The sequence below is a fragment of the Pteronotus mesoamericanus genome, unplaced genomic scaffold (genome assembly GCF_021234165.1).
Source record: "Pteronotus mesoamericanus isolate MK-2021 breed Mesoamerican mustached bat unplaced genomic scaffold, CSHL_Meso_final scaffold_54, whole genome shotgun sequence".
Lineage (NCBI taxonomy): Eukaryota > Metazoa > Chordata > Mammalia > Chiroptera > Mormoopidae > Pteronotus > Pteronotus mesoamericanus.
In genome coordinates, this window is record NW_026555321.1 from 70,787,189 (window position 1) to 70,811,850 (window position 24,662).

Here is a 24,662-nt window from a genome sequence, read left to right on the forward strand (position 1 = left end):
AAATCCATAATGTTAAGCTATGTTCTTAAAACAAATCCTCTAAAAAACTAGTCATCATCATCATCATCATCATCATCATCATCATCATCATCAGGCCATATTGTAATTCTATTAACTAATCTGTCTCTGACCTTAATGTCAAATATGGAAATGACTTGAGTGAATTACATTTAGATTAAATGGACCCAAAGGCCTAACATAGGGGAAAACCCTTTATGTTTCGATGCTGCTTTTGCCATATAAAAACATACTACATTTTGTGCTGCAAAGTATCTTTTTAACAAAGTTTATATTTTAAAATATGAAAAATAAGTTGATAAAATCTGCCTTAAAAACATCTATGAGAAAAACGTTAATAATATAGACAGGGAATAAATGATAATGTTTCCCTTACTAAAAATAATTGTCTCTTTCTTACTATTTTTATTTTAAAAAATATGATAAACTGATTGCCTTGTTAAAATAGCATAGCATTATCTAAAAATCCATTGACTAATAAGTAATTATATTATTTTAATCTTCACCACATTTCCTTCTAAAAAACAATTCACAGTTTTGACTAATCTCTTGTCTGAGAAACCATAACTGATCACCTATTAATTGCTAGGAATTCTGTTGAATCTTGGGAATTAAAAAATGTACCCAACATGGTACCTGCTCTCCAGGGGCTCACTTTAAATGGCAATACACAATAATAAAAATATTGAAATAAATTCTGTAAATAGAAGTACATACAACCAAGAGTGAGACACATGAGGAAGTTATTAATTTTGCCTGTGGAGTTCGTAAAAATGTTCATGGAAGGATGCAGGTAATATGTTAACTCAAGTAGAAGCATGCTAGGAGATCAAAGAAAAGAAAATGCCCACCAGAAGAAATAGTTAGAAAAGAGTCAGCTAGAATTTGTCAACTGGTCTTCTACATTATAAAATTTTTAACTGCAATAACACTTTATAACTAAAAATCAGATCTGGTTAGCTTTCTTATTTAATCACTTATTTCTATATGCCTGCAATTCAAATTTTTCAACACATTTAATGCCTTCTTTTACTCCTAACTCATCAGTCTTTAATGCCTGATTTACTTGAAAATGAATTAAATTCTCAGAAATGTTTCATGTTTTCAGTGTTTCAGTGTCAAATTTTTCATCGTTTTAAAAATTTGATATTTTATGATATTGTAGTATATAGTTCATAAATCTGATTTTTATGTTTTATTTTTATTGATATCATAACCCACATGCTTGGTTAATTTCATTTTACAATTGTCTGTGATAATATATAAATATAAATGAATCTTACCTGTTGTTTCAGGTTAGGCTCTCTAGAAATTAGACTCTGAAATTATCATGTAAGATATTTATTTGGGAATGCCGTAAGGATCCACACTCAAAAGAGAGGATGGAGACAAACTTTGGTAGAGAAAGAAGTTAAGCTGTGATTCAGACACAGCAAAGACCTCAGCCAACCCGAGTGAGCTTTGAAAGTGGGATGGCTCTTCAGGGTTGGTGTGAGTAAGGAGAAGAGGGCCAAGCCTCTATGCTCTTGCATCGACCAATCCTTGCTTGTAGGCTACTTCCAGAAAGGGACATGACAATAGATGAAGTGGCTTTCAAGTGAAGGCAATTCCCAAAGACATCTTCCAGTTGCTCTCCAGCAACTAGTGGAAATTAAGTCCTTCAATCTGGAGAACTGACTGCAACACAGGGTTGGGCAAAAGTAGGTTTACAGCTGAGAGTACACGAAACACAGAGTTTATTGTTTTATTAGTTGTTAATTATTGTATTATTTATCTGTACTGTCTTATTATTATTGTTATTTCATATCTTTACTTATGGTTTGTCTTTTAGGTAATGATGGCTGGTAATTTACGAGCAACAGTAAGCCTACTTTGACCATTCCTGTATAAGCCTTGTGCCTCTCAAGCACACATCTTGCTAACAACTGAGGTAGCATCTCCCCCATCATCTTGGTGAGTCACTTTTCTGCAAGAAAAGTAAAAGGGGAAGGTAAGCAGAACAGAGTAGATGGCCCACCAATGAAGTTGGGCTTGTGGCCATAACAAAGAATGATCTCATTCTTCTAGAATCTAACCTAGAGTCTCCTCACCTTCAGCTGAACCTCTGCTGCCTTGGTGGCTTGTGTGGTGGCACGATGCAGATCTTCATTCCTGTGCTCAGAGCCTTTACTCACCTAGCTCTTTGCAAATATTGAAATAGCAGCTTCTAAGTAAGTAAAATATTGGTTTACTAAGAAATTGAGAGAATGTAGTGAGTGTTAAGTGTTTGTGTACAGATAAGGTCTAAAACTAAAAATATATATATTGAAAAAATGTGATATAAAAATACTTTGAAACTCTGGAGAAAACTACCACATAAGTCAACTGTAATATCTGAGTGTTGTTCCTGAAGGACAGAACATGGGGAAGAAGGGAATGGTGGAGAACTGGAGGTTTGCTCTATAAACTTTAAGCATAACTGTTTTTAAATTGTGTACATATATTACCCTGATAAAAGTAAAAGTAAAAATTAGTAAAATATTATAAAAATGACTGGTCCTCATAATTTAAGAAAATTTACAAAGTTTTAAATATAAACAGAGAAAAACAGAACAGAAAATATTGAGGTTAAAAATGTATGTGTCAATTATATGCTTATATAATGTTGAAGCCAACCAGAGTCATATATTTTCATTACTGTAACAAAACTATAAAGCAAGCAAAATTACATAATTGACCCACAAGTGTGAGGATTCTCCTTTCAGTGTCCAATTCTACAATTATTTGAAAATGTGCTAATTAATTTATGTCTGGCCTCTAAACACCAGTATTACTGAAATCTACATAACATAAATTTAACTAAATGACCATACAACAGCTAGCAGCATTATCTCTACAATTATAAAATCATTTTTGAACATAATGAAGTATGCTGTTTTAGTCTTTTTCTCAAATTTTATTTAGAAAGTCCAGTGAAACAACATGGTATCACAGTTTAGAAATACTTTAATCTCACTATAATTTACCATTTTTAAAAATCTAGTAATTTTTGATTTTCAACAATAAAATTTATAAAAAATAATTTTACATTTATAAAATGAATCATTAGTTCACAATAAATTATTCATTTTTATTACATGAAAAAAGTTTTGTGCTATATAAAGAAATAACTTTATCAATATTTTGAAAATATCAGTTCCTCTCATCCAGCACTTTTGGAAGTTAAGTATACAAAAATATATTACAAATTCCCTGACCATAGTTATTAAAACAAGATTGTTGGTAATAATTCGTAAAAATAACTGTTTAGTAAATATATGCAGACAAGTTAAAGGGCTTACTAATATGGATTTGTTTTATATTTTAAAGTTTTTTTAATATCTTATAAGAGAGCAACACAAAAATAAGCAGAAATCTACAAATAATATTTGTGTTTATAAAAATCAAAACATTCTTATTCATGACATAGAGATAGCAAGGTAAATTTCCAAAAACAAATATAAGTTAAAAAAACAGTTCTCTTTCTCTCTCAAAGATTTCACAGTTGCACAGAGCTGCCAGCTATTGAAAAAATTTATTGATTCTATTAAATCAATGATAGCTTCTAAGTAATCATTTTCTACTTTCAGAGTTCAATTTCAATTTAAGAGCCAGTAAGTTAGTTAACATCTACTGAACCCCCAGGATAAGTGGGGGTTATAGAATCATAATCTTAGGAATTTTCCAAGGTCCTGAAAAAATCATGTTAATTAGTCTCTTACAACTTGAGATACTTCTTTATATCATTAATAATTATTCAACCAGTTGTTCCCTGTTTCAGCTAATAAATTATGAGAGAGAGAGAAAAATTGATTGATTTCTGGTTCACAAGGCAACCCATCATTAATTGTTTTTAAATAAGCTCCAGCCTTCAATGATATCAAATGGTTCAGGCCTCCAATGAACTGAACTCCTCTGTTCAGAATTAGACATTTAGTATATCCCTAGGTTGCTGGATTTTTGAAAATATGATAGTTAATGATTTGAATTTGTTTTTTGTTTACATGATAACCCAACTGGTGTAGCTTTTATTTTCTTTTATTTGTTAAAAAAATTTTTTAAGGGGTAAGACTCTTATTCTAAGTACAAAAGAACAAAAGTTATTATGCTACAACGATTTGACACTCACTGCTTACATGTAAATATGTGTAATAGGTAGCATAAGAGATAGCATTAGATCAGCGGTCAATTGCATATGTTTAGGAACCAAAGCAAGAAGCTCACATTTTTCATCCCACACCAAAAATATATTTATTCGCATGAAAGTCAACCAGACCTGGGCTTAAATGTGGCTCTCCTGCTCTTTAGTTTATGAACTTTGTTTACGTTACTTAAACACTCTAAACTAAAGATTCCTTTATTTTTAACAGAAAGATAATAATATCTCTCATTCAGGGTTGTTGTGAGGACAAAATGAGGCAACATATGTGTGATAGAAAGATGGCTAAATTGTTTCCCAATATCAGCCTCCCAGAGTTGTAATTTTGGTTCACATAAGGCTTCCTTCCTACTCTCCCAGTCTCCATGGAAGCTGGATGTGGGCATGTGCCAAGTTTTAGTCCGTGGAAACTTCCATATTGTTTTAGGGCGAGAAATAAACTTCTCTCTTGGTTGATACACTGTTTTAGGGATTTCTTTTTACAGTTTAGCCTGTAACTCATCTGCTAAAACTAACATCTTTAATGATAGCATACATCTTTAAATATAGTCAAATTTGAAAGAATATCCAGCCATTCTTGGAATGGCTATTTATATTTTTCTAAACTTGAGATAGGCATATTTAACTGTAATTGTTTTTCAAATATCTATGACTTATTCTGTAGCAACTCTGTGTTTTTTTTTCTAATTTGCTAGTTTAAAACTTACTAAAAACTTGGTTCATTGTATATTAATCTGAGATTTCTGATCTAATATTCCCAATCAAAAAAGAACACTTAGTTCTGCATGACATCATGATGAAGCAATTATTTACAGGTTTAAATTAATATTAAGGCAACAAATGAAAATAGTACATAAGATTCAATCACTTAAGGTACAGTGCTAGGGAAGTTGGAAAAATCATACGATACAAACACATCAAAACTCAAATAATACAGTGGTTGCAACTGAAGGTTTCAGACAATAGCAACAACAAATAAACTGAGCCTAAAAACAAGAAAATAAGTTACAATCTTACAACAGCACCACGAAGAAGCCTTGGCTAAGCGTTTGCCAAAAGCACTATCCTGAGATATTTCAAGACCAGTAATTTTTCACATTTATTCAGTGCTGTTCAGAAGTAAACATATCCTCACAATTGTTTTTGTTTGGAGAGAGGCTGGTGTGAAATAACCGAAGCTTGGTTTGCAGCTATTTTGTATTGTTCTTGTCCAGAGCCTTGTGGTGGAGAAGGGAGTGGGGTTTCAGGAGTTGCTAAAAAAGAATCAGAGAATTGTATGTGACGGCGACAGTCACCCTGACCCATCATCCCATTAAGGCCTGCATGACACCAACATGCCTTATTTTACATTGGATGTATTTTTAAAAGATCATATATAAAGTAACGGTTTATATAATACAGTATCAGCTCACTGACATACCAATGGAGATGTACTCCTACCATACCTCACCGAACAGATTTATAATGGACTAGATTATTGTTGAAAATCTTTAGAGTCCTTTAAAAGTGTTTTCTGCTTTTCTCAATAGCATTTGTGAGCATTTGACTGTCTCATACACTCAGCAGAAGAAAAATTAATGAAAAGAATGAACAGAATGCTAGTGTTTTTTCAAATCTTAGATCACAACTGTTATAAACTTTGCAATATAAAATGCACAAAAAATGAAATATATTTGATTTGCATTTCATTAACTCAAACATATTCGATGACATAAAAATAAAGGTAAGATACTTTTCAAGTACCTTGAAATCTATGTTGTAGTTAAGGCATTTGAAAAATGTCTTTTCAAAATTGTTCTATTATAATTGTGTTTGCCTGTCACTTCTTCATCAATGCAAAGAGCAAACCTAGTAATTAGAATATCTCATTGTCTAGAGCAGTATTTCCTCCTATTACAAACTTTAATCATATAAAATAGTCTAGGAGTTCTTACAATTTTTAAAAACACAGTATTTTAGTACTCATATTTATTATTCTACATATTTAACAGAAAAAAATTTGATGATCAGATTGAAGCCTTGCAAACTTTACATATATTTTTGTCCAAAAAAGTTTTTTAAAATTCTAGAAAAAATTTTTATACAAAACTGAGGACAGTGCCTTTTTGCTTGGTTTTCTTAAGTATGATAACTTTGGTATTTTTAAGAATGGATTAGCAATTACTTAGGAAAAACAGTTTTAGATAGTTTGATAAAAGAATAAACAAACTGCTTTAAAAATTATTTCTAGATATTTAGGATGGATCTGAAACTGCAGAGGGCTGCCTTAAAAGATCAAGAATACATGCACAAACTTAAATTTTTGTGTGCACAATGTGTTTGATGTTTTGTTTTGGACAAAATATAAACTATTCTAAATAAGCACAAGAAAGCTTTCCTTTACAAATGATTCTTATTAAATATGTTGAAAGGTGTAAAAAAAATGAAAAATGTGATGATGAGATTCTAAAAAGATTAGGGTCAACAAACATGCATTGAAACTACTAGAAAAGTAGCATTTAAAAAGTAAAAGATTCAACCACCAGCAGAATGTTAAACTTTCTTGCCAGTTGATGTCTATAATGCTTAATGCATTGTTAATGAGTTTTATTTTCTGAGTTTTTGAATAACTGATCTTTAAGAGACACACTCCCTGGTGTGATACTGGGCTTGCCTCTCTCTGCTCTTGAAAACCTATTACATGAAAATGGTAACATCTGCTTTACAAGGACAGTTCCAAAATAATGTCTTTGAAGGACACTGGAACCCTCAGGTTAACTATGCCATACTATATTAAAAATTTGTATTTTTTTAACATTTCATTTCTACCTCTGTCTCTGTCATATACTCAAGGAACTTTGTATTTCAGACACAGTTTACAAATAGGTATACCAGTGCTTAGACATAAAAGGTAGATGTGAAAATATGCATTTTTACGGCCTCTACTTTCCTTCCAAAGGTAGCAGTCAGGTATTACTCACTGAATTGTTACATTACTTTGAATGTTTAGGTAAAACAACATTGTAACTAGTTATTAATGGCTATTGTAAATTCAGCAGGAATACAGGTACACATAATAATTACATCACAATAACTCAAGGCACCTCAGTAAGGCGGCTAGTTGGCTTAGTGTTCAGAGACAATAGATCAAGGATAAATCTGGGATTAATGAGAATAAGTTTAGTGGCAATTAATTCTTAATATTTGGTCAAATAGAGATTTTTATCTCCAGGATATCTTATAAAAATAGAACTTGAGTTAAATTGATGATCATATCAGATTAATTTAGACACTAACAACCCATCGTATTTATATAGTCATTTTAGTTTCAAAGACTTTTCTCAAGCAGCCCTTGTGGTGCACACATCTGATATGCACGAGTCTCAGTCATCAATTAATGGCACCAGTCCTGCAAAAACATGGTTCAAGTTCCAGTCAGCATGGTGACTCGTAATTAACTCTGAGTACCACATAAGCTCAAACTTTACTGTTAATGCTCCAGTCTCAAATGATTACTTAAATAACAGATGTCTTGTGATCAGCGATCAATCGCAGCACATCTTTTACTCTGTCCCTATTTTAATCATGTTGGAACATAGTTTATTCAATTCACACACTGACAACAAAGTGTGTACTCGAGTTGCCTCTTTGTTTTCCAGTGATAAATCCATGTGACATTTTATAAAAATAGACAATTGAAAGGGAATTGGCTCAAAACAATTAAAGTGCAGCAAAAAACATAAGTGATAATCCTGGAATCAAAATTAAAATAGAACATAAGTGGAGTCACAGAAGATAGTGACCATGGGAATTTGGACATGACTGTGGTTTGAGTCTCTAAATGTGAGGGCACATTTGTCAGCATTCAGCATAAGTGGGGAGACTGGCTACGTTGTAAAGAACAAGGATGCGTCAGAGGAAATGAAACTGGCAAAAAAAACACTTCACATTAAAAGGATTTTCAGAGATATTTTAAGACACTGAAAATGCCAAGAATACAGTACAGGAAATATAGTCAATAATACTGTAATAACTATGTATGGTGCCAGTGGGGTACTGAAAATAGGGGGAGCATATACTTTGTAAAGTATATGAGTATCTAACCACTGTGTTGTATACCTGAAACTAATACAAAATGATATTGAATGTAAACTGTACTTAAAAATAAATAAAATGAGGGAAAAATGCAAAGGGTAAAATGCTGGAAGCTGATTCAAACTTCCAAAAAAGTTAACATTCAGCAAGACACAGAAAAGATCATCGGTTCCTCTCATAAGTTATTACATGAGGAGAAGGCAAAAACACTGTTCAAACTATGCCTCTTAAATGTTTTCTCCAAAAAAATAAAACACGATATTCCCTAGTGTTTCTAATGTTTTAAATTATGATGCACAGAATAAATATTAGGGTTACTGTATTTTTCAATTCCCTTATATTTATTAAATTTATTTCATTTTTCAAACTTCACTATATTTTTATACCATATAGTTAAAAAGGTTCTTACTGTTTTTACAAAATTTTTGTTCTTTACTGAGGTATAATTGACATATAACATTATATGATAAAATTTTTTAAACATCACAAACTATAATTTTCCCATTGATTATTCAGATTGTTTTGCATAGTTCCAGTTTGCATAGTCATTTTTATGAACCTGCATATCAGCAAAGCTAGGACTGCCTGTACATTCTTTTCTGCACCCAAACCTATATTTTTGAAAGATTTAGATACGCATAGCTTCATTGTAGGGAGCAAACTGATGCCTAAGGAGAATGAGTGACTTGCTGAATATCACAGTTTCCCATAGCTGAGTCTTGGAAATGACACTGGAGCCCTATCCTGTAGTTTCTAGGTACTAATAGAGTCTTTCCCCCAAATCCCCCTTTTTCTCAGGTAATTAAGTTTCAGACATATTACTGTTGAAAAGTAGCCCAGATACTTACAGATCTGGTCTGCATGAACCAGTGTTGACATAGGGCCTAGAAGTATGGTTTGTCCAGTTAATGGATCTTGAGACAAATGTGGATGCATTGGATGATGGACATGGCTAATATCATTGGAAGCACCTACAGAAGATAAAAAGATGGTTGCATTAGTGATATTTAATCAGAAATGGCGAGTTTACCTTGAAACAAATGGTTTGATTGACAGCTTAAATATTGCTATTTTTGCAGAGTGCTTTTTGGGAGTTCAAAAATAAATTAATAGAACCACTGCCATATTAAGGACAATGTCAGCTTTCACTGTACATCGGCTAGATGAATGTTGCATCATATTATGTTGTATATTAATAATGGACCTTGTGTGCTGTTTCCTGGAATCATTAGGTTGGTTGCCTGTTGTTAAGGCAATTCCAAGAATCACTTACCTCAAGTTTATGGTATTTAGGATCACCCTAATAGCATAAACAACTTTTATTTCAGGAAGATATCATTAGGAACACATTAAGCACCAGAAAACTAAAAATAAAATAAAGTGATTTTATAAGGAAATTTAATCTAGATCAGAACACAGAATAAATGCTTTCTTAACTTATTCCTGACATTTACTGCAGTATTGAAATCTCATTTTTCCTTTCTCATTGTGTTGTGTCAATTAATTATTTCAGGAGCAAAGTGTTTTTAAGATATTTACTCTATATTTTTAGATTATGTTTGCAATTCTGATATTCTTGAGCTTTTAAAGGGAGTAAAAGTATAGAAAAATATACTTCAAGGAATATTAAAAATGCAAATATATTTCTATTTACCATACTTGAAGGACCTGAAAATCAAGTTTGGAGGGACTTTGCGGAGCTAGATGGTGGAAGCTAGTAAGAATGGGGCTTGAATATATTCAAGTATTTGTCCCCATCCAATGGGTATTGCAGACTTTTTAAAAGTAAAAAATTGAGTTCATAATGTCACCGACAGAAAATAAAAGTGTCACACTGACTCTAAAATACATACTGGGATGCTAACAGATGAAACAGAGATTCTCAAATGCACTCACCACCCAGTAGCATTTCCTGCAGCAGGTTGTCAATTTTCACCATCCCGAAGAGTTTGACAAACTGAATTTGCTCAATCATCTGCCAGGTGATGCTCTGCAGCGTGGGCAGCAGCAGCAGCAGCTCCCCGAACCGGCCCCGGGAGTCGTACTGCCGGTCGTTGATGTAGTCCTCCAGGCTCAGCTGCACCTGAAACCGCATGTTCTTAATCTTCACTGGGTCACTTAGTCCTTTTGCATCTAGAAAGAAAAATAAAGAGAGCAGCCGAAAGATTGGATTTTAATAGTGTGTTACAGTAAATATTCCAAAAGTAAAAAGTAGTTTTATTTTCATTATAATTGTTTTAATGGGTCTTTGGAAACAAACCTGGATCAAAAAATACAATTGCCTTCAAACAAGCATATTCATTGTCATCAATCTGGATTTCCTGAAATGGTCGGACCAGTTCGTCTAGAACTCGGTTGGCCACACGGCTTATCTCAACTTCACAGCTGTTCCGCTGAATAATGTAGTTGTTGCCTAGAAAAAAATATATAAAATCATTCTCCCCCCAAAATTATCAGCTATTGTTTAAATTTTTACAAACTAATGTTTTAAATGGCCTTCCCTTGCAGAAAAGATAGTGCTTCCTCTCTCAGTAGTGTTAAGTTAGAAAAACTTAAGAATGCTTAAAGGATCAATAACATTGATAATATGATCACATGCATTTTAACAGCCTCAGTCACTGGTGATAACAGTAAAGTACAGGCTAATAAACAAGCTAATATTTGACAAGGGAGAAATTAAGTATAATGATTAGCTTCCCGCAATGTCAGTTATCTGCTAGTGTCTTATTCATTAATGAGCATAATGCAAAATCTGAAGAATGTTTACAGTGGATTAAAAATACCACTCCTTTAGTAATGTAGGTATATTTAGGTGTAACTCAATTGAAACACATTTTAACAAGCTAAGTAGATATATTGTATCCAGATCCATAATGAGAATGGTATTATAGTGTCCTCTAAATGCAGCAGAGTATTTAATAGAATTTGTGAGCATGGTCTCTATAGTCACATTATGTGGTTTAGAATCCAGACTCTATCCCTCCTTAACCTTGTGACCTTAGATAAATTTCCCCTGCTTCCATTTCTTCATCTGAAAAATGGGCTGAAAATGATATTACCTATCTCTTAGAGTTACTGTGAGGGTTAAACAAAATAGTGTTGATACACATATAAAAAAAGCACTGAGAGCAACACATTAACACATAAGTGCTCAATAAATATTTGCCATTATTACATCATGTTTGATTTATTCATATTTTGGGACAAAATATGTATCACATAAATAGGATAAACAATTCGGTCATCATATTTCACACAAGCCAGGGAGAAGTGGAGCTAGTAAACAACAGGGGAATCTTAACTCTTTCAATAGGAAACCTAATTTAGTAAGTTAAGTAGGGTGGAAAGATTGGGGACTTAATGACAAAAGCTTTTCTTTTTTCCTCACCACCCACCTTCCATTCTGCCCTCTATTCTACTTTTGCCTCTTCTGGCACTGTTATTGAACTATCAGAATTTTTCAGACACTGTCATCAATTTTTTTAACCTGTGATTTCGTAGCATACCATGGGCAATGACATCACAGGGGATACACATGCTCACTAACAATGTATCAAATAACAGTATTACAATTAGTAAGTAGAGACAGTGAAGTGTGAAACAACACTGAGGCTCCTTAAGACAACCACACAAATCCCTGATTCTTTGTTTTGATTATTTAAATATACCTCAAGATTTCATTCATTGAGCAACACCATTCTTTTATTTTTTTAAATCTCAGTACACCCTGAACATCTCAATGTGCTCTGAACTTCCGTGCAATCAAAGAAAGGAAAAATAGGGCCCGAGTAACGATATGACCAATTAAATCCAATCTGTGAAGTGACAGCACCATTTGTCAGTGTCTACGAATGCTCAGTACATACAGAATAGATCCTGCGTAAGAATGAAGCATGCATAATTTCTTTTTAAATTAAAAAGAAAACTTACCCAAAAGCAAAATATCTTTATACATCATGGATCTCTTTGTAGCTCCAAGCAATAAATGTTCCCCTGCATGAGCTCTCAGCAGGGCCACCTAAATGAAAAATTGCAGGTTGAACAATTAATTATAAAATATGATGATTAGAAGATGGCATTATATGAGCCTGATTTACTTTAAGCCTGGGTCACTTTCTTTTTGTTGTTTTAACAGACTATAATATTCACAGATAGTTGCCATCATTTAGTTGCCTTCTATTTTCCTATTGTAGAATGTCACAGGGTTTTACTTTTCAAAATTTTTAAAACTAACAAGTCAATACAATATCAGCAAACAAACAAACAAACAAAAAGATCTAACAGAACAATTAAGTACTTTGGAATGAGATAAAATCAAACAAAGCAGAATTCAAGTTCTGGTTTGGCCACTTACTACTTGTACCTTGAGTATACCGACTATTTATGTTTGGGATTCATTTGTTTTCATCTACCAAGTGGATACAATGATTAAAATTTCAAAATGTCGATATGAAAACTGAATGAGAAAATGTGTGTAAACACAATCTCTTATTCATAATAAACTGAATAAACAAGAGCAAAGTGAGGACCTGTGGCATAGTGCAATGAGAATGGAGAATCTGGGTTCTAACGCACTCAAAACTGAACCTATAACTCTGTTCTAGGTTCTCAACTGAGCTTTATGTATATACTCAATTGCCTGCTGAAAAATACCAGTAGAGATAATAGGAAGCATTTCAAAGTTAACATTTCAAAGTAATGCTTCCCCAACATCTTCATCATGGCCCAACATGCTTGTTCACGACAAAAACAAGGCTCCAGTTTGATTCTTCTCTAATCGCCGAGCAAACCCTATGTCGCCTCTGCCCAAGCCTTCACCATTCTCCTCCTGGCCTCCGCGATGTACTCCGAACACCTAATGGGTATTCCCACTTCCTTCCTCGTTCTTCTAACCTAAGTCCTGCTTGACAGAGCTCCCAAGATGATATTTATAGAATAATAATCACTTAATGTCATTCATCTGCTGAAAATTCTTTACTGGTTTCTCATTGGCCTAGGAATAACATCCAAAGTGCTTAACCAAGCCCTCACAGGTTTTGCTCAGTGCTTTGTCCCCCACTCACATCTGTGGTCTCATCTTGCAACATCCCTTGCAGATATTTTTCTCCAGGCCCATTTATTCCTGCTTGCCCCAGGGTCTTTGAACATGCTGTTTCTGTACCCACAATGTTTTCTCCTTGACCTTGATATGATTAACTTTTTGTCATTCAGGTCTCAGGAAAAATCTTTTCTGATTCCACATTTAAAGTATCTGTTACCACTTCGCCCCCCAGTCATTGCCCAAGAAATCAAGCCATTTCATTTTATAGAACTTATCCCCACCTAGAATCAACTGACTCATAATCTGTATATTTTTTATTGTCTGTCTGTCTCAAATGGAATGTAAACTTTATGAGAATAGTGACTCAATCTGAATTTTTACTGCCGAAGACTCACAGTGCCTAAAACTGTAGTCCCAATAAATATTTGTTAGAGGAACGTACTGAGTGAATTTAACTGATTCAGAGTTTAGTTTTAAAAAATGTAAAGTGGAGATTATAAAACTTCTAACAGAGAACTTCTGAGAGCATTAAGTAAAATAATCTAATGTATAATACAACTGAAAGCTAATTGCCCAGTGCCTTATCCATAATAGACATTTCAGCAGCCATGGTTAATGCTATACTGTTAATATTAAAGACTGAGTTAGTAAATAAAAACTGTTTTTGACAGGTTCCTGGAATTCAATTCCCCAATGTTATAATCACTATCTTCATATTTAAGTCAGCAACTTTGAAAGAGGAGTGATAGTAAAAATATAAAACTGATAAATAACATAACCCTACTTATATGGCTTGGGGTGAGACAAGTAGGTTTTAGCAATGTAGCATTATTCACTCTGAAATAACCTTCTGAGCCAAGCTATCTTTATGATATGTCAATAACCATGACTCATAACAGGAAGGCAGTTAAGAACATTTTGAGAGTGATTTCAGATTTCACTGGATTTTTTTTTTTTTTGGTCACCAAGTGAAATGCTCTCCTAGCAAGGTAACTCAACTTCCTATGATTACTTTTTTTTTTCTGGTTTTACAAATATTTTGTCATATTTTATTTTTAAACAATTGTACTTTTCCCTTTTATTGTTTTTGGTTTTGTTTTTGTGTGTCCATTATAAAGAACACTGGTCAGAAGATGAAAAGATATACACTGGGTACAATACATACCATGGTTTATTCAACACACAGGAATTGGAAATTTTCAATTTGCATCTACAAGATATTATATTCTACTTAGATGGAAGAGATCAAAATGAATATGAAACTAATGATCTACTCTTCATAGGCTAATTAAGAAATTAAAGTATTAGGAGAAGGTCATTATATCTGAATTTTCCCCATTTCTCTGTAGATTTCAGAGCACAATTCTATAGACTTTTTTACCAGACTTATAATTTTTATACAGTAATGCTAGAATAAAATTGACAATATGCAAGGCAAAATGTTATGTTAACTGCACAAAGTGCCCCCAAAACACCAACACAACCTGCCCAGGGTTTCCATCCAGGAATGGCCTGGCATTTCTAAGCAATTATACAGGCGCCTTCAGTAAACACCCAGACACGATCATGTACCATTTGCCTCTTGGACACTTGCTCTGCAAGTTCTTTGTATCATGAAGGCAGTTACTTGTGATCTGTGTTTCTCCCTCACTTAAGCTTTTAAAAATAAGAAACAGTGAACAGTGTCACGCTCACTTCAATCAATAAATATGGCAAAAGCCCTGAAATAGAAGTTAAACAGCTGTGTGTCTTGATAGAACAAAGAAGTGAGTAGACAAGAAAGCCAAGTTTTTCCCATAGAAAAGTTTGCCTTTGTCAAATATGGTAAATCTATTATAAATATAATTAAAATAACACAAAAAACGGGACAAAGTTCAAAAAGCATTTTTAAAGCATTCAAAATTTCTTTAACTTCTACCTGATCATCCAGTGGTAACTCACAGAAGGCCGGGATATATTTTGCCCATTCCACCAACACCAAGAGCTGCTGTTTCATAGATTCGCAGACATCACCAATGTTGGCAATTTTCTTAACGTTTATGTCCGTGCTCGCACCAGGGCTTGAAGCTGAAATCTAACATGAAAAAGAACATTATATTAATCTGTCATTTAAAACAATAAATAACCAATACTTCTTTTTGAGATGACTGCAATAAGTAAACACCACTGAAGCGGCACTGTCATTGCTGCAGTATCTTGAAATATACTAAATATTTTTAAATTGAGAAATAAAATACCTTTCAGTACAAGTTAAATGGAAAACACTCCTTGCACAGCACATGCTGTGTGAACACTATCTTATTTTACTGGCCACATCTGTAGAATAAGTTACCTAACTTTCAAAACAATTCAAAAAGGACTGTACAAAGAAATAACAGAGAATTTACATGACATATCATGCTCTGTGATTTTTTTAATTGAAAAGTGGTATTTCCATTAAGAAAGTCCATCTTTAATTTGTTGAAAATGTTTCCAGTAGACAAAGTTTACCAAACAGGGGAAAACAGATTTAGATGAGAAGCCAGAACAATTTATGTTCTACACTGAATGAAAACCCATCAAAATAAAATTAAGAAACCAACCTCTGACTCAGCAACATTGAAAAGTTTAACCTATAATAATAATTTTAAAACTATATGTAATTGTGAACTATATGAAAATATAAATGGCATTAGAATGCCCCTCTTCTGAAGAAATCATTTTCTAAAGGCTCTTAAAAACATTTTTTTGAAATTTTTAAACTTGTGTGTGTATGTCTTTCTGTAGTGTATGTGCACTTCCACACGCCTCCCCTTAAAACCATTCCCTAAACACTTTATAGGACAATCAAGTAATCTCCAAGTAACAATGATGATAGTGGTAAGGCTAACCTCATCATATTACCCTTGTGTTATCAAAAACGAAAGTAGTTGTACTGACTCAGTATGATACTGGATTAATAGTTAGCTATTTCACAATTTGCTTTATAATAGAAAATATCACTAACATTTATAATGGAAGCAGTGCTAAAATAAACTGCCTTCAAGGGTTTCTTTATTTAATACTTAGAAATTTATATTTATGTATGTAACTAATGACCCACATTTTTAAACTTTAGAACCAATTTTATCACTCTAGAAACTTACACTTCCTTGTGTGTGTGTGTGTGTGTGTGTGAGTGTGTGTGTGTGTGTGTGTGTGTGTGTGTTTTAATTTCTGGCTCTTCCCTTAAATACTTGTTTCCAAAGAAGGTACTAGGGTGAGCTTTTGACTCCAAAAGTCATTTGTGAGGCACGAAGCTCAATGATAGGTCTTAACCAAACTCCCTAAAAGTGATAATTGACTTTACACAGTCAATCAGTAAAACCAAATACTTCCCCCAGAGCACTGTGCTATGCATTACGTATTTTAAATGAACCTTGTAAACAATTTATTTTTAAAATCTTCCACTGAAATGCATTTCATCATTCAATTTTATAAACAGGAACTTGTCCAGGAAAAGTTAAAGTGAAGTCAACGGTCCGACTAATAGTTTTAAAATAAAACTCTTTAATTTGCATAAATGTGATTTATTTTAGTAATGAGCACATCGGAAAGAACTTAGATTGTTTTAGCATTACACCTAAATAGCCATTCACTTTACGAAGCAGGGCAGGCTGCTGGTGTGCAGTAGGTACCTGGCGAGACCGGAGCTCCGCCTGCGCCAGCGTGTTAATGGAGGGGATGTTGCTGCCATCAAAAGTGCTTCTCCTGGTGCTGATTCTGTCACGTTCATTTTGCACAGCTTGGGGAGAAAAAACACAGTGTTTTCTGGTGGGTTCTTTTCAACATATGTCACAAAAGAAAGTAGGAGAAGTCAGAAAGGATGATGCTAAAAGACCTGGGGTTGGAAAGCAATATGACTGAAAGTACTTTTCATTTTGTATCACTTTTATTCTCGTAAGTATATTTTATTCATTAGGCTATTACAGTTGTGCTATCTTTCTTTCTTCCCTTTATCCCTCTCCACCTGGTTCCCCCATTTTGTATCACTTTTAAAAGTAGAAAGAGCCAGGCTTGTCACTTGCGCTCATAAAATATTGCCTTTTTGGGATTCCATGATGGCATGCACTTTAAGAAGTGTTAGGTCAGTCAGTTCGGCCACAGTATATTTCAGTAAGATGGTTTTCTATTCTCCTAAAGTTATTAAAACCATAAGATAACTAGAGGGAGAGCACTGCCTGTGAGATTAACCAGGTCAAAGATAAGAGTGCATTCACTGTCAGAAGATGTGAATGATAGAGTTTGTAACTTCCATTTTCTTGACAACCTCTCCCCTTCTTTCCCACATTTTCCCCCGCCCACTCCCCTCTGGTTACTGTCAGCTTGTCCTTTATTTCAATATAATAAATTGAAATAAATTGTATAAAAAACCTGGAGGGAGAGAGTAAGCTAACAGTAAATATGATTTTAAAATAAAATATTAATGATTCACTATTACTTAAAAATTATTCACCCTTAAAAGCAAAGAGTTCAATATTTTCTCTTCCAAATTAATGACTCGATATTTAGTAGTATATTTTGGGTAGACAGTAGATATACTGTCTAAAAGACCTGGGGTTGGAAAAAGACCTGGGGTTGGAAAAAGACCTGGGGTTGGCCATGAAAAGACCAGGTCTTTTATATACTCTTGATATAACCTCGAATAAAAAAAAAAGGAAAGAGAAATTTCCATTTTCTTATTCTTCTAAACCATGACCAAAAGTGGAAAGCACTTTTTTTTAGTTATGGTGGTTTTAAAATTGCAATCTTATGATTTCTTATAAAACAATGTTCTTGGGAAAGTATACACACATTAACCAAGCAAAAGGTGCTGTAAATAGAGAGTCTCTCCTGTGAAGAGTCAGGTTGGAAATTCAGCATTTAGAAGTGAAGAAATCTCCCTTATTATATAAAAGGCTTAAAGAGAAAGCTAGATCAACTTCTTTCAGAAAGGGCAGAAAGAATAACATGTATCCCCAAATCCCTATTGAAAAATAAACTGTAAATATAAGGAAGAGAAAGGGGGATTAACTTGTATATTTGTCACATAAAGAATAATATAAGTCAGAGGTCAAAGTTGGATTTTAACATTTAGAAGGTAAAATTATCTCTCTTAACCAAAAAGAATGAAAACCAGACCTGTAGCCCCTAAATTAAGTTAATGCTCTACCTTGCTCTGCTGGAAAGATAAAACATTAAACTATCAGAAAATTTTAAAGCATTTATTGTTTTATTTAAAAATTCACTAATTTCTATGCTCAAATCTACTGTCTACCCAAAATATACTACTAAATATCGAGTCATTAATTTGGAAGAGAAAATATTGAACTTTTTGTTTTTAAGGGTGAATAGTTTTTAAGTAATAGTGAATCATTAATATTTTATTTTAAAATCATATTTACTGTTAGCTTACTCTCTCCCTCCAGGTTTTTTATACAGAAATTGTCATTGATTTTCAGCCTAAACTAGTGAAATATATTTACAGAGATAAAAATGAAAATGTAAGTTATGCTTCTATTAATTTAATTTACATTGTCAATCTTTAGAAAAATGTAAAACATGTTGCATTTGTAACCTTCCTACTGTTATTGTTTTCTACATAAAAGCATGTTTATATATGTTTCCACCTTAAACTAACCTTGATAAGACTCTATACTGTAAATAAGAGAAATATAACTACTCTAAAATCCAGAAATTACTTTCTAACCTATTTAGAAAAAAACTAATGTATTATTCTATAAATAATAGACAATATTTCAGTTTTTAAAAATAATTGATATATTAAAGGGTATAACTCTTAAAGAAAATATAAGATGGTAATTTGCAAGTAGAAATAGATAAAAATGATTGGCAAAGTATGTAATTAATCCCATAAACTACCAGATGTGCCATTAGACATGTCATTTTTAAATAGAAAAGCATCTCTCCTTTAACTTTGTGAATTTTCAGTTGCCCTCTTTTTTTGAGACTAGCAACCTGAATGAAACTAATGGAACTTTTGCTTCTTTAAGATATTGGGTGACAAGGAAAAAAACCTATGTTCAAAGTAGGTTTGATACACCTTACACTTCTGAAGAATAGTGATTTAACTGATTTAATTTAAAATTAAATTAAATTTTAATTTATTTTTTTTTTTAGTTTGTGAAATAGTCATGAAGAATATCTCTTTGTTCCATGTCAATTTTTGAAATATTTGTTCTATATTTATGAAATATGTCATTGGTATTTTGATAGGATTGTATTGAATCTATAAATTCCTTTGGGTAGTATGGGCATTTTGATGATGTTAATTATTCCAATCCATGAACATGGTATATGCTTCCATTTATTTGTGTCTTAATTTTTTTCTTCACTGTTGTATAGTTTTCTGCATACAGGTCTTTTACCTCCTTGGTTATGTTTATTCCTAAGTATTTATTTTTGTTGTTGCTATAGCAAATGGGATTTTTTTCCTAATTTCTGTTTCTGATATTTCATTGTTGGTATACAAAAATGCCATCCATTTCTGATGTTGACTTTGTATCTCACCATTTTAGAAAGAACTCCTACCCTTCAAGACAGCATGGATGGAATTGGAGAGTTGTATGCTAAGTGAAATAAGCCAGGGGGTGAAAGACAAATACCATATGATCTCACCTATAAGTGGAACCTAATCAACAAAACAAATGAATTAGCAAAATAGAACCACAGCCTTGGAAATAAAGAACAAACTGACAGTGACCAGAGAGGAAGTAGGAGGGGGATAATGGGGGGAAGAAGGGGGAGAGGCAAGGAAAGGAACATGGATAGACTCACGGGCACAGACAATGGTGGGGATTGACTGTGGGCATAGGGGGAATGGGTAGGGGTGAGCAATGGGGAAAAAGGCAGGGCAACTGCAACTGAACAATAATAAATTTTAAAAAATTTAAAAAGAAAGGAAAATATCTTTTTGTATATGACAGGCACAAGAATATACAAAAACTGATAAGCCTTAAGTCTTTTAGTGACTATTCTCTGCCAAACGTTGAAACATGTTCAACTTATTTCTAATATAACTATATTTAGAATGTAGGGTAATAGAGGCAAATTATTTAATATGTTCAAAATGAAATTAGTTGACATCAAAATAGAGAATCCAGTCTATGTCTCTGCCCCTCAATAGAATACAAGCTCCCTGAGGAGGAAAAATTTTCTATTAACTACTGAAACCTCAGCACCCAGAACAGTATTTTGAAAGTAGCAGTGCTCAATAAATATTTGTTGAATAAATGAATGCATTCAAAGACAATATTCAGTTGTTTATAAAATAAATAAAAGTATTCAATCTTATTGACCATAAAAAGTGTTTAAAATGCAATTAGAATTTCAACCTATTAATAGATTTTGCCATTTATCTTTTGAACTGAATATTGAACTGTTATTTAGACAACAATGTTGTTGCTGTCAGGTGTGACACAGTAGTATAAAGAGGATGGTGTCAGAAATCAGACGGTCATCAGATAAAGAGTGGTTCTACTGCTTTTTAGCTGGGGGCCAGTGGCCTAGGGTAAATTCTTAAACTCAAGGAAACACAGATTCTTCATTAAAAAAAATCAGAACTCATGTGAAAAGGTTATTATGATTAAATGAGAATGTGTGTATAACATTTTTCATCAATAATGTTAAATATCATTATTATGCTATATGTTTTTACCTTCTTTTTTCATTCCTGCTCTAAAACACTTTCTTAATCGACAGTATCTACATTGATTCCTTTTGTCCTTGTCAACAACACATTGCCGACTGAACCTATAATATAAAAAAAGGGTATATTAGTTTTGCAGAAAATTATTTATGAAAAAAGCAATAAAAAGACAAATAGACTCTAAGTTTGGCCAAATTTGGCCCAAAAGAAAGAATCTATAAGAACAATTAACTGACTTTTCCAGATATTATGAACATTTGTAACCTTCCTACTGCTATGGTTTTTGACATACAACCATGATCAGAGCATACATGGAAATACAATCCTCACCTCTCGTGCAGTCTTTATAATGAAATGAAACTGAGTGACATCTAACTCTTGGCCAGTGTGCATGGTCATTTCATCATGAATCATGAAAGCCAAACTTAGAGTTAAAATATTTGGCATATAAATTATAATTGCTTGTTGCTAAATGATTTCACTGTAATGGAAAATATATCAGAATTTCATTCCTCTGCATTGTCATGCTTTTCTCATTGTAAATATTCTTTGATTAATTTTAAATATGACCCAATTAAAGTTTACTCTAAATGCCAAATTGCATGTCAATAGGCAGATGAGAACAGCTTTGGCTACAGTCTCTGCAAAATTAGATGCCATCTCACATCCACTAAAATAGCTCTGCTCAGGGAAAAAAACAAAAAACAGAAAATACAAGTATTGAAGAGGATGTGGAAAATAAAAATCCTCATATATTGCTCATCATAACATAGAATGCTGTAGCCATTTAGGAATTTTGGTAGTTTTTTTAAAAGTTAAACATAGAGTTACCATATGATCCAGCAATACCACTCTTAGGTATTTACCCCCCCAAAAAAACCCAAAACCGTATGTTCACAAGAACACGTGTACACAAGTGTCCACAGCAGCATTACTTGTAATAGCCAAAAGGTGGAAAAAACTCAAATGCCCATTAGTTGAGGGACACATAAAATGTGGTTCCCCCACATGATGGATATTATAAATAACAATTAACAGGAATGGAGTACTGATACATACTACAAATTGGAAGAACCTTCAAGAAGTCAGACACAAAAGGCCACATATTGTATTATTTTACTTATACCAAATGTCCAGGAGAGACAGATCTACACATATGGAAAGCAGACAAGTGGTAGTCTCACATTGGTGGGGAAGAAGCTGGTGGCAAAGAGTAGTGGCTGCCAAAGGGTATGAGGTTTCTTTATAGGATGATGAAAATGTTCTACATTGATTGTAGTGATGCTTGCAACTCTATTAAACATACTAAAAAGTGGAATTGTACACTTATACAAAAAGGACTACTGTCTACATAATTAGACCTGAGCTTGATTCCCAGATCCATCATTCACTCTTACTAGGACTTGGCAATGTTATTAAACAACCCCTCCCACCCAGTTAATTTACAATTATAAGGTTGTTATGTGAATGGACTTCAAAGACTTTGGGGCAAATATTAATCATAAAGTAAACAATAACATTTCTCTAAAATTCTGGCCTAAAATTACCCATATGTATATCTCTGATTATTTTGGTTGATTATTAATCATGAGAATAAAACAATATATTTTGTGATCTATATAAAAAGATATTTCTTCTAAAAATATGAATTGCCACTTAAAATTGAATGAATATAAAGCCTACTATAGATGAATTGAGCTGGAAGACAGGCATACTTTCTGGGTGAGGAAAAAGACATTGTTCATTTGGGATGCATGGTTGAGGAGACTCAGGAGAGAGGACCTGGTTACCAATAAATACAACAGGCGAACACATTAAATTAATGCAAAAATGAAATAAACATTTATTTAGCATAAAATTTGTTTATAAGATCTTGGTGTAAGGATTAAACAGAGGACTATTTTCTACCTCCTGCATTCAAGGAAATGATAACCTAATAGGGTACACACACAAGTTTACAAATAACCATAATAAATAACATAATATGAGAAGTATTGAGACAGTAATTTAAAGTGCTTTGAAAGGGAAACTCTAACTCCATTGTGATAAAAGAGTTAGAGTAGAAATAAATTTAGTAAATATAAGGACACTGAAAAATTTGATTCAGCAAAATGTGAGCTGAAATAGAGCTTTATGATCCTAAACTTCCCTCAATATAATAACCATTACCCAAATGAAAAATCATAGCATTCGCTTAAGAGTGAAATATGTAAAGAAAGCTAAAGTAGTAGCAATACTCATGATGGGAAGGTGTGAAATAACCATACATGTTGGTGGAATCTTTTTTTAAATTTCCAAAAGATGCTATAGGAGCACTCGGTTTCCACTTTTCCCAGACAGGAAGCATGGAAATCCTGAAATCTCTTTGTGCAGATAGTCTCTGATCCTTAAAAGTTTTTGATGGATTTAGTTGTTTGGATTGCTATTTTTCAAATCTATGTATTTCCCTTTTAACAGAATATATGACAAAAAAAGTATTGTTTACATGTTGTTTTGTATTTATGTTTGTTGATAATTTTGGAAATCTACTTGTTCTCCTTTTTTACCTTTGGAGTTTCGATGTATAGAAAAGCAGAACCCATCTAACTATTATTAATTTTTTTTGTTTACCAAACAGGTCTTAAAGTGAATGATTTACATTTTTGACCTACTAAGTTTTCCTTGAAAAACTAATAGAGAATGCTAGTTATATATTTGGGTAGCTATATATTGACTTTTCCATATCCCTAGAAATCAAAAGGCATATCAGGAAAGAATTAACTTCTTCCCCAATATAATCTGCATTCAAGAACTGTCATTCTGAACATTCAGTGTGGAATATTTAACCCTAAATTGTGCCATGATGCTGACTAGATGGTAATAAAGAAAAACCAGTCTATTAGAAATGTAATATGCATAGAATATAGTTAAATAAGTTTTAGATAAAACATTATATTCAATGGCAAAAATTGCAAACAAGAAATTTAAAATTTTAAGACTAAATATTTAATCTTTCATTAACATCAAAAAACTACCAAAATTATCTGCACTTTTATGATTTTGTTTTAAAACACTCAGGTTGTAATGATGCTAAAAAGAAAATCAATAGGCAGAAAAGGACACAGATTGTGAAACCATTTGAATACAGACTTAAGTATGTCTATTGGTATATGAACATGTGGTAAAACAATAAAGAAACACCAGGAAAAGACAGTGAATTTCAGACAGTAGTCACCTATGGGAGAGAGGGTAGAAAAAGGAAGCGATAAAGGCGGTACCCATTGGGCTCCAACTATACTGGTAAAAGTTGAATGCTAAGTGTGTGGATTTTTTATATATAAGTCTGAATGTTTCATAAAAGAGAACCATCTCTGTGAATGCATCCTACAAACACACCCACACATTCTCATTCTTAATGTAGTTTATAGATTTTGTTCCCAGAGTTACAGAAATAAAAAAAGCTCTGAATTTTATTCCCATTTTGCATGCCATTGTGAAACACCTCTAAAATAACTTTGCTAACAGGGGCATTTCAAGTACCTGCAGGAATACACGTGACTCTTGCGTATGCTGCGCCTGAAGAAGCCTTTGCACCCGTCACAGCTGGATGCTCCATAGTGTTTTCCTGTTGCTCTGTCCCCACATATAGCACATAGACAGTTGACACCATTGTCTGTGGTATTCATACTTGTGGTCTCTGGGGCAGA

General features: G+C 33.0%; 1 protein-coding gene across 2 annotated transcripts; it reads right to left on the minus strand.

Moving 5' to 3' along the window:
* Positions 1-1,558: 1,558 nt before the first annotated feature.
* HNF4G (hepatocyte nuclear factor 4 gamma) lies at positions 1,559-24,662 on the minus strand. 2 transcript variants are annotated; one of them, XM_054595745.1, is made up of 9 exons: positions 24,496-24,658; positions 20,986-21,080; positions 16,967-17,073; positions 15,229-15,384; positions 12,200-12,287; positions 10,530-10,682; positions 10,166-10,402; positions 9,118-9,240; positions 1,559-1,695 (listed from the first exon to the last, which is right to left on the minus strand). In XM_054595745.1, exons 1-9 carry the CDS (start codon positions 24,639-24,641, stop codon positions 1,679-1,681), a joined length of 1,122 nt encoding a protein of 373 aa, XP_054451720.1. In that variant the 5' UTR covers positions 24,642-24,658; the 3' UTR covers positions 1,559-1,678. The 2 variants fall into 2 exon arrangements, with proteins under 2 accessions (XP_054451720.1, XP_054451721.1); XM_054595746.1 differs by lacking the exon at positions 1,559-1,695 and adding an exon at positions 3,956-5,448 and having other exon boundaries at positions 24,496-24,662.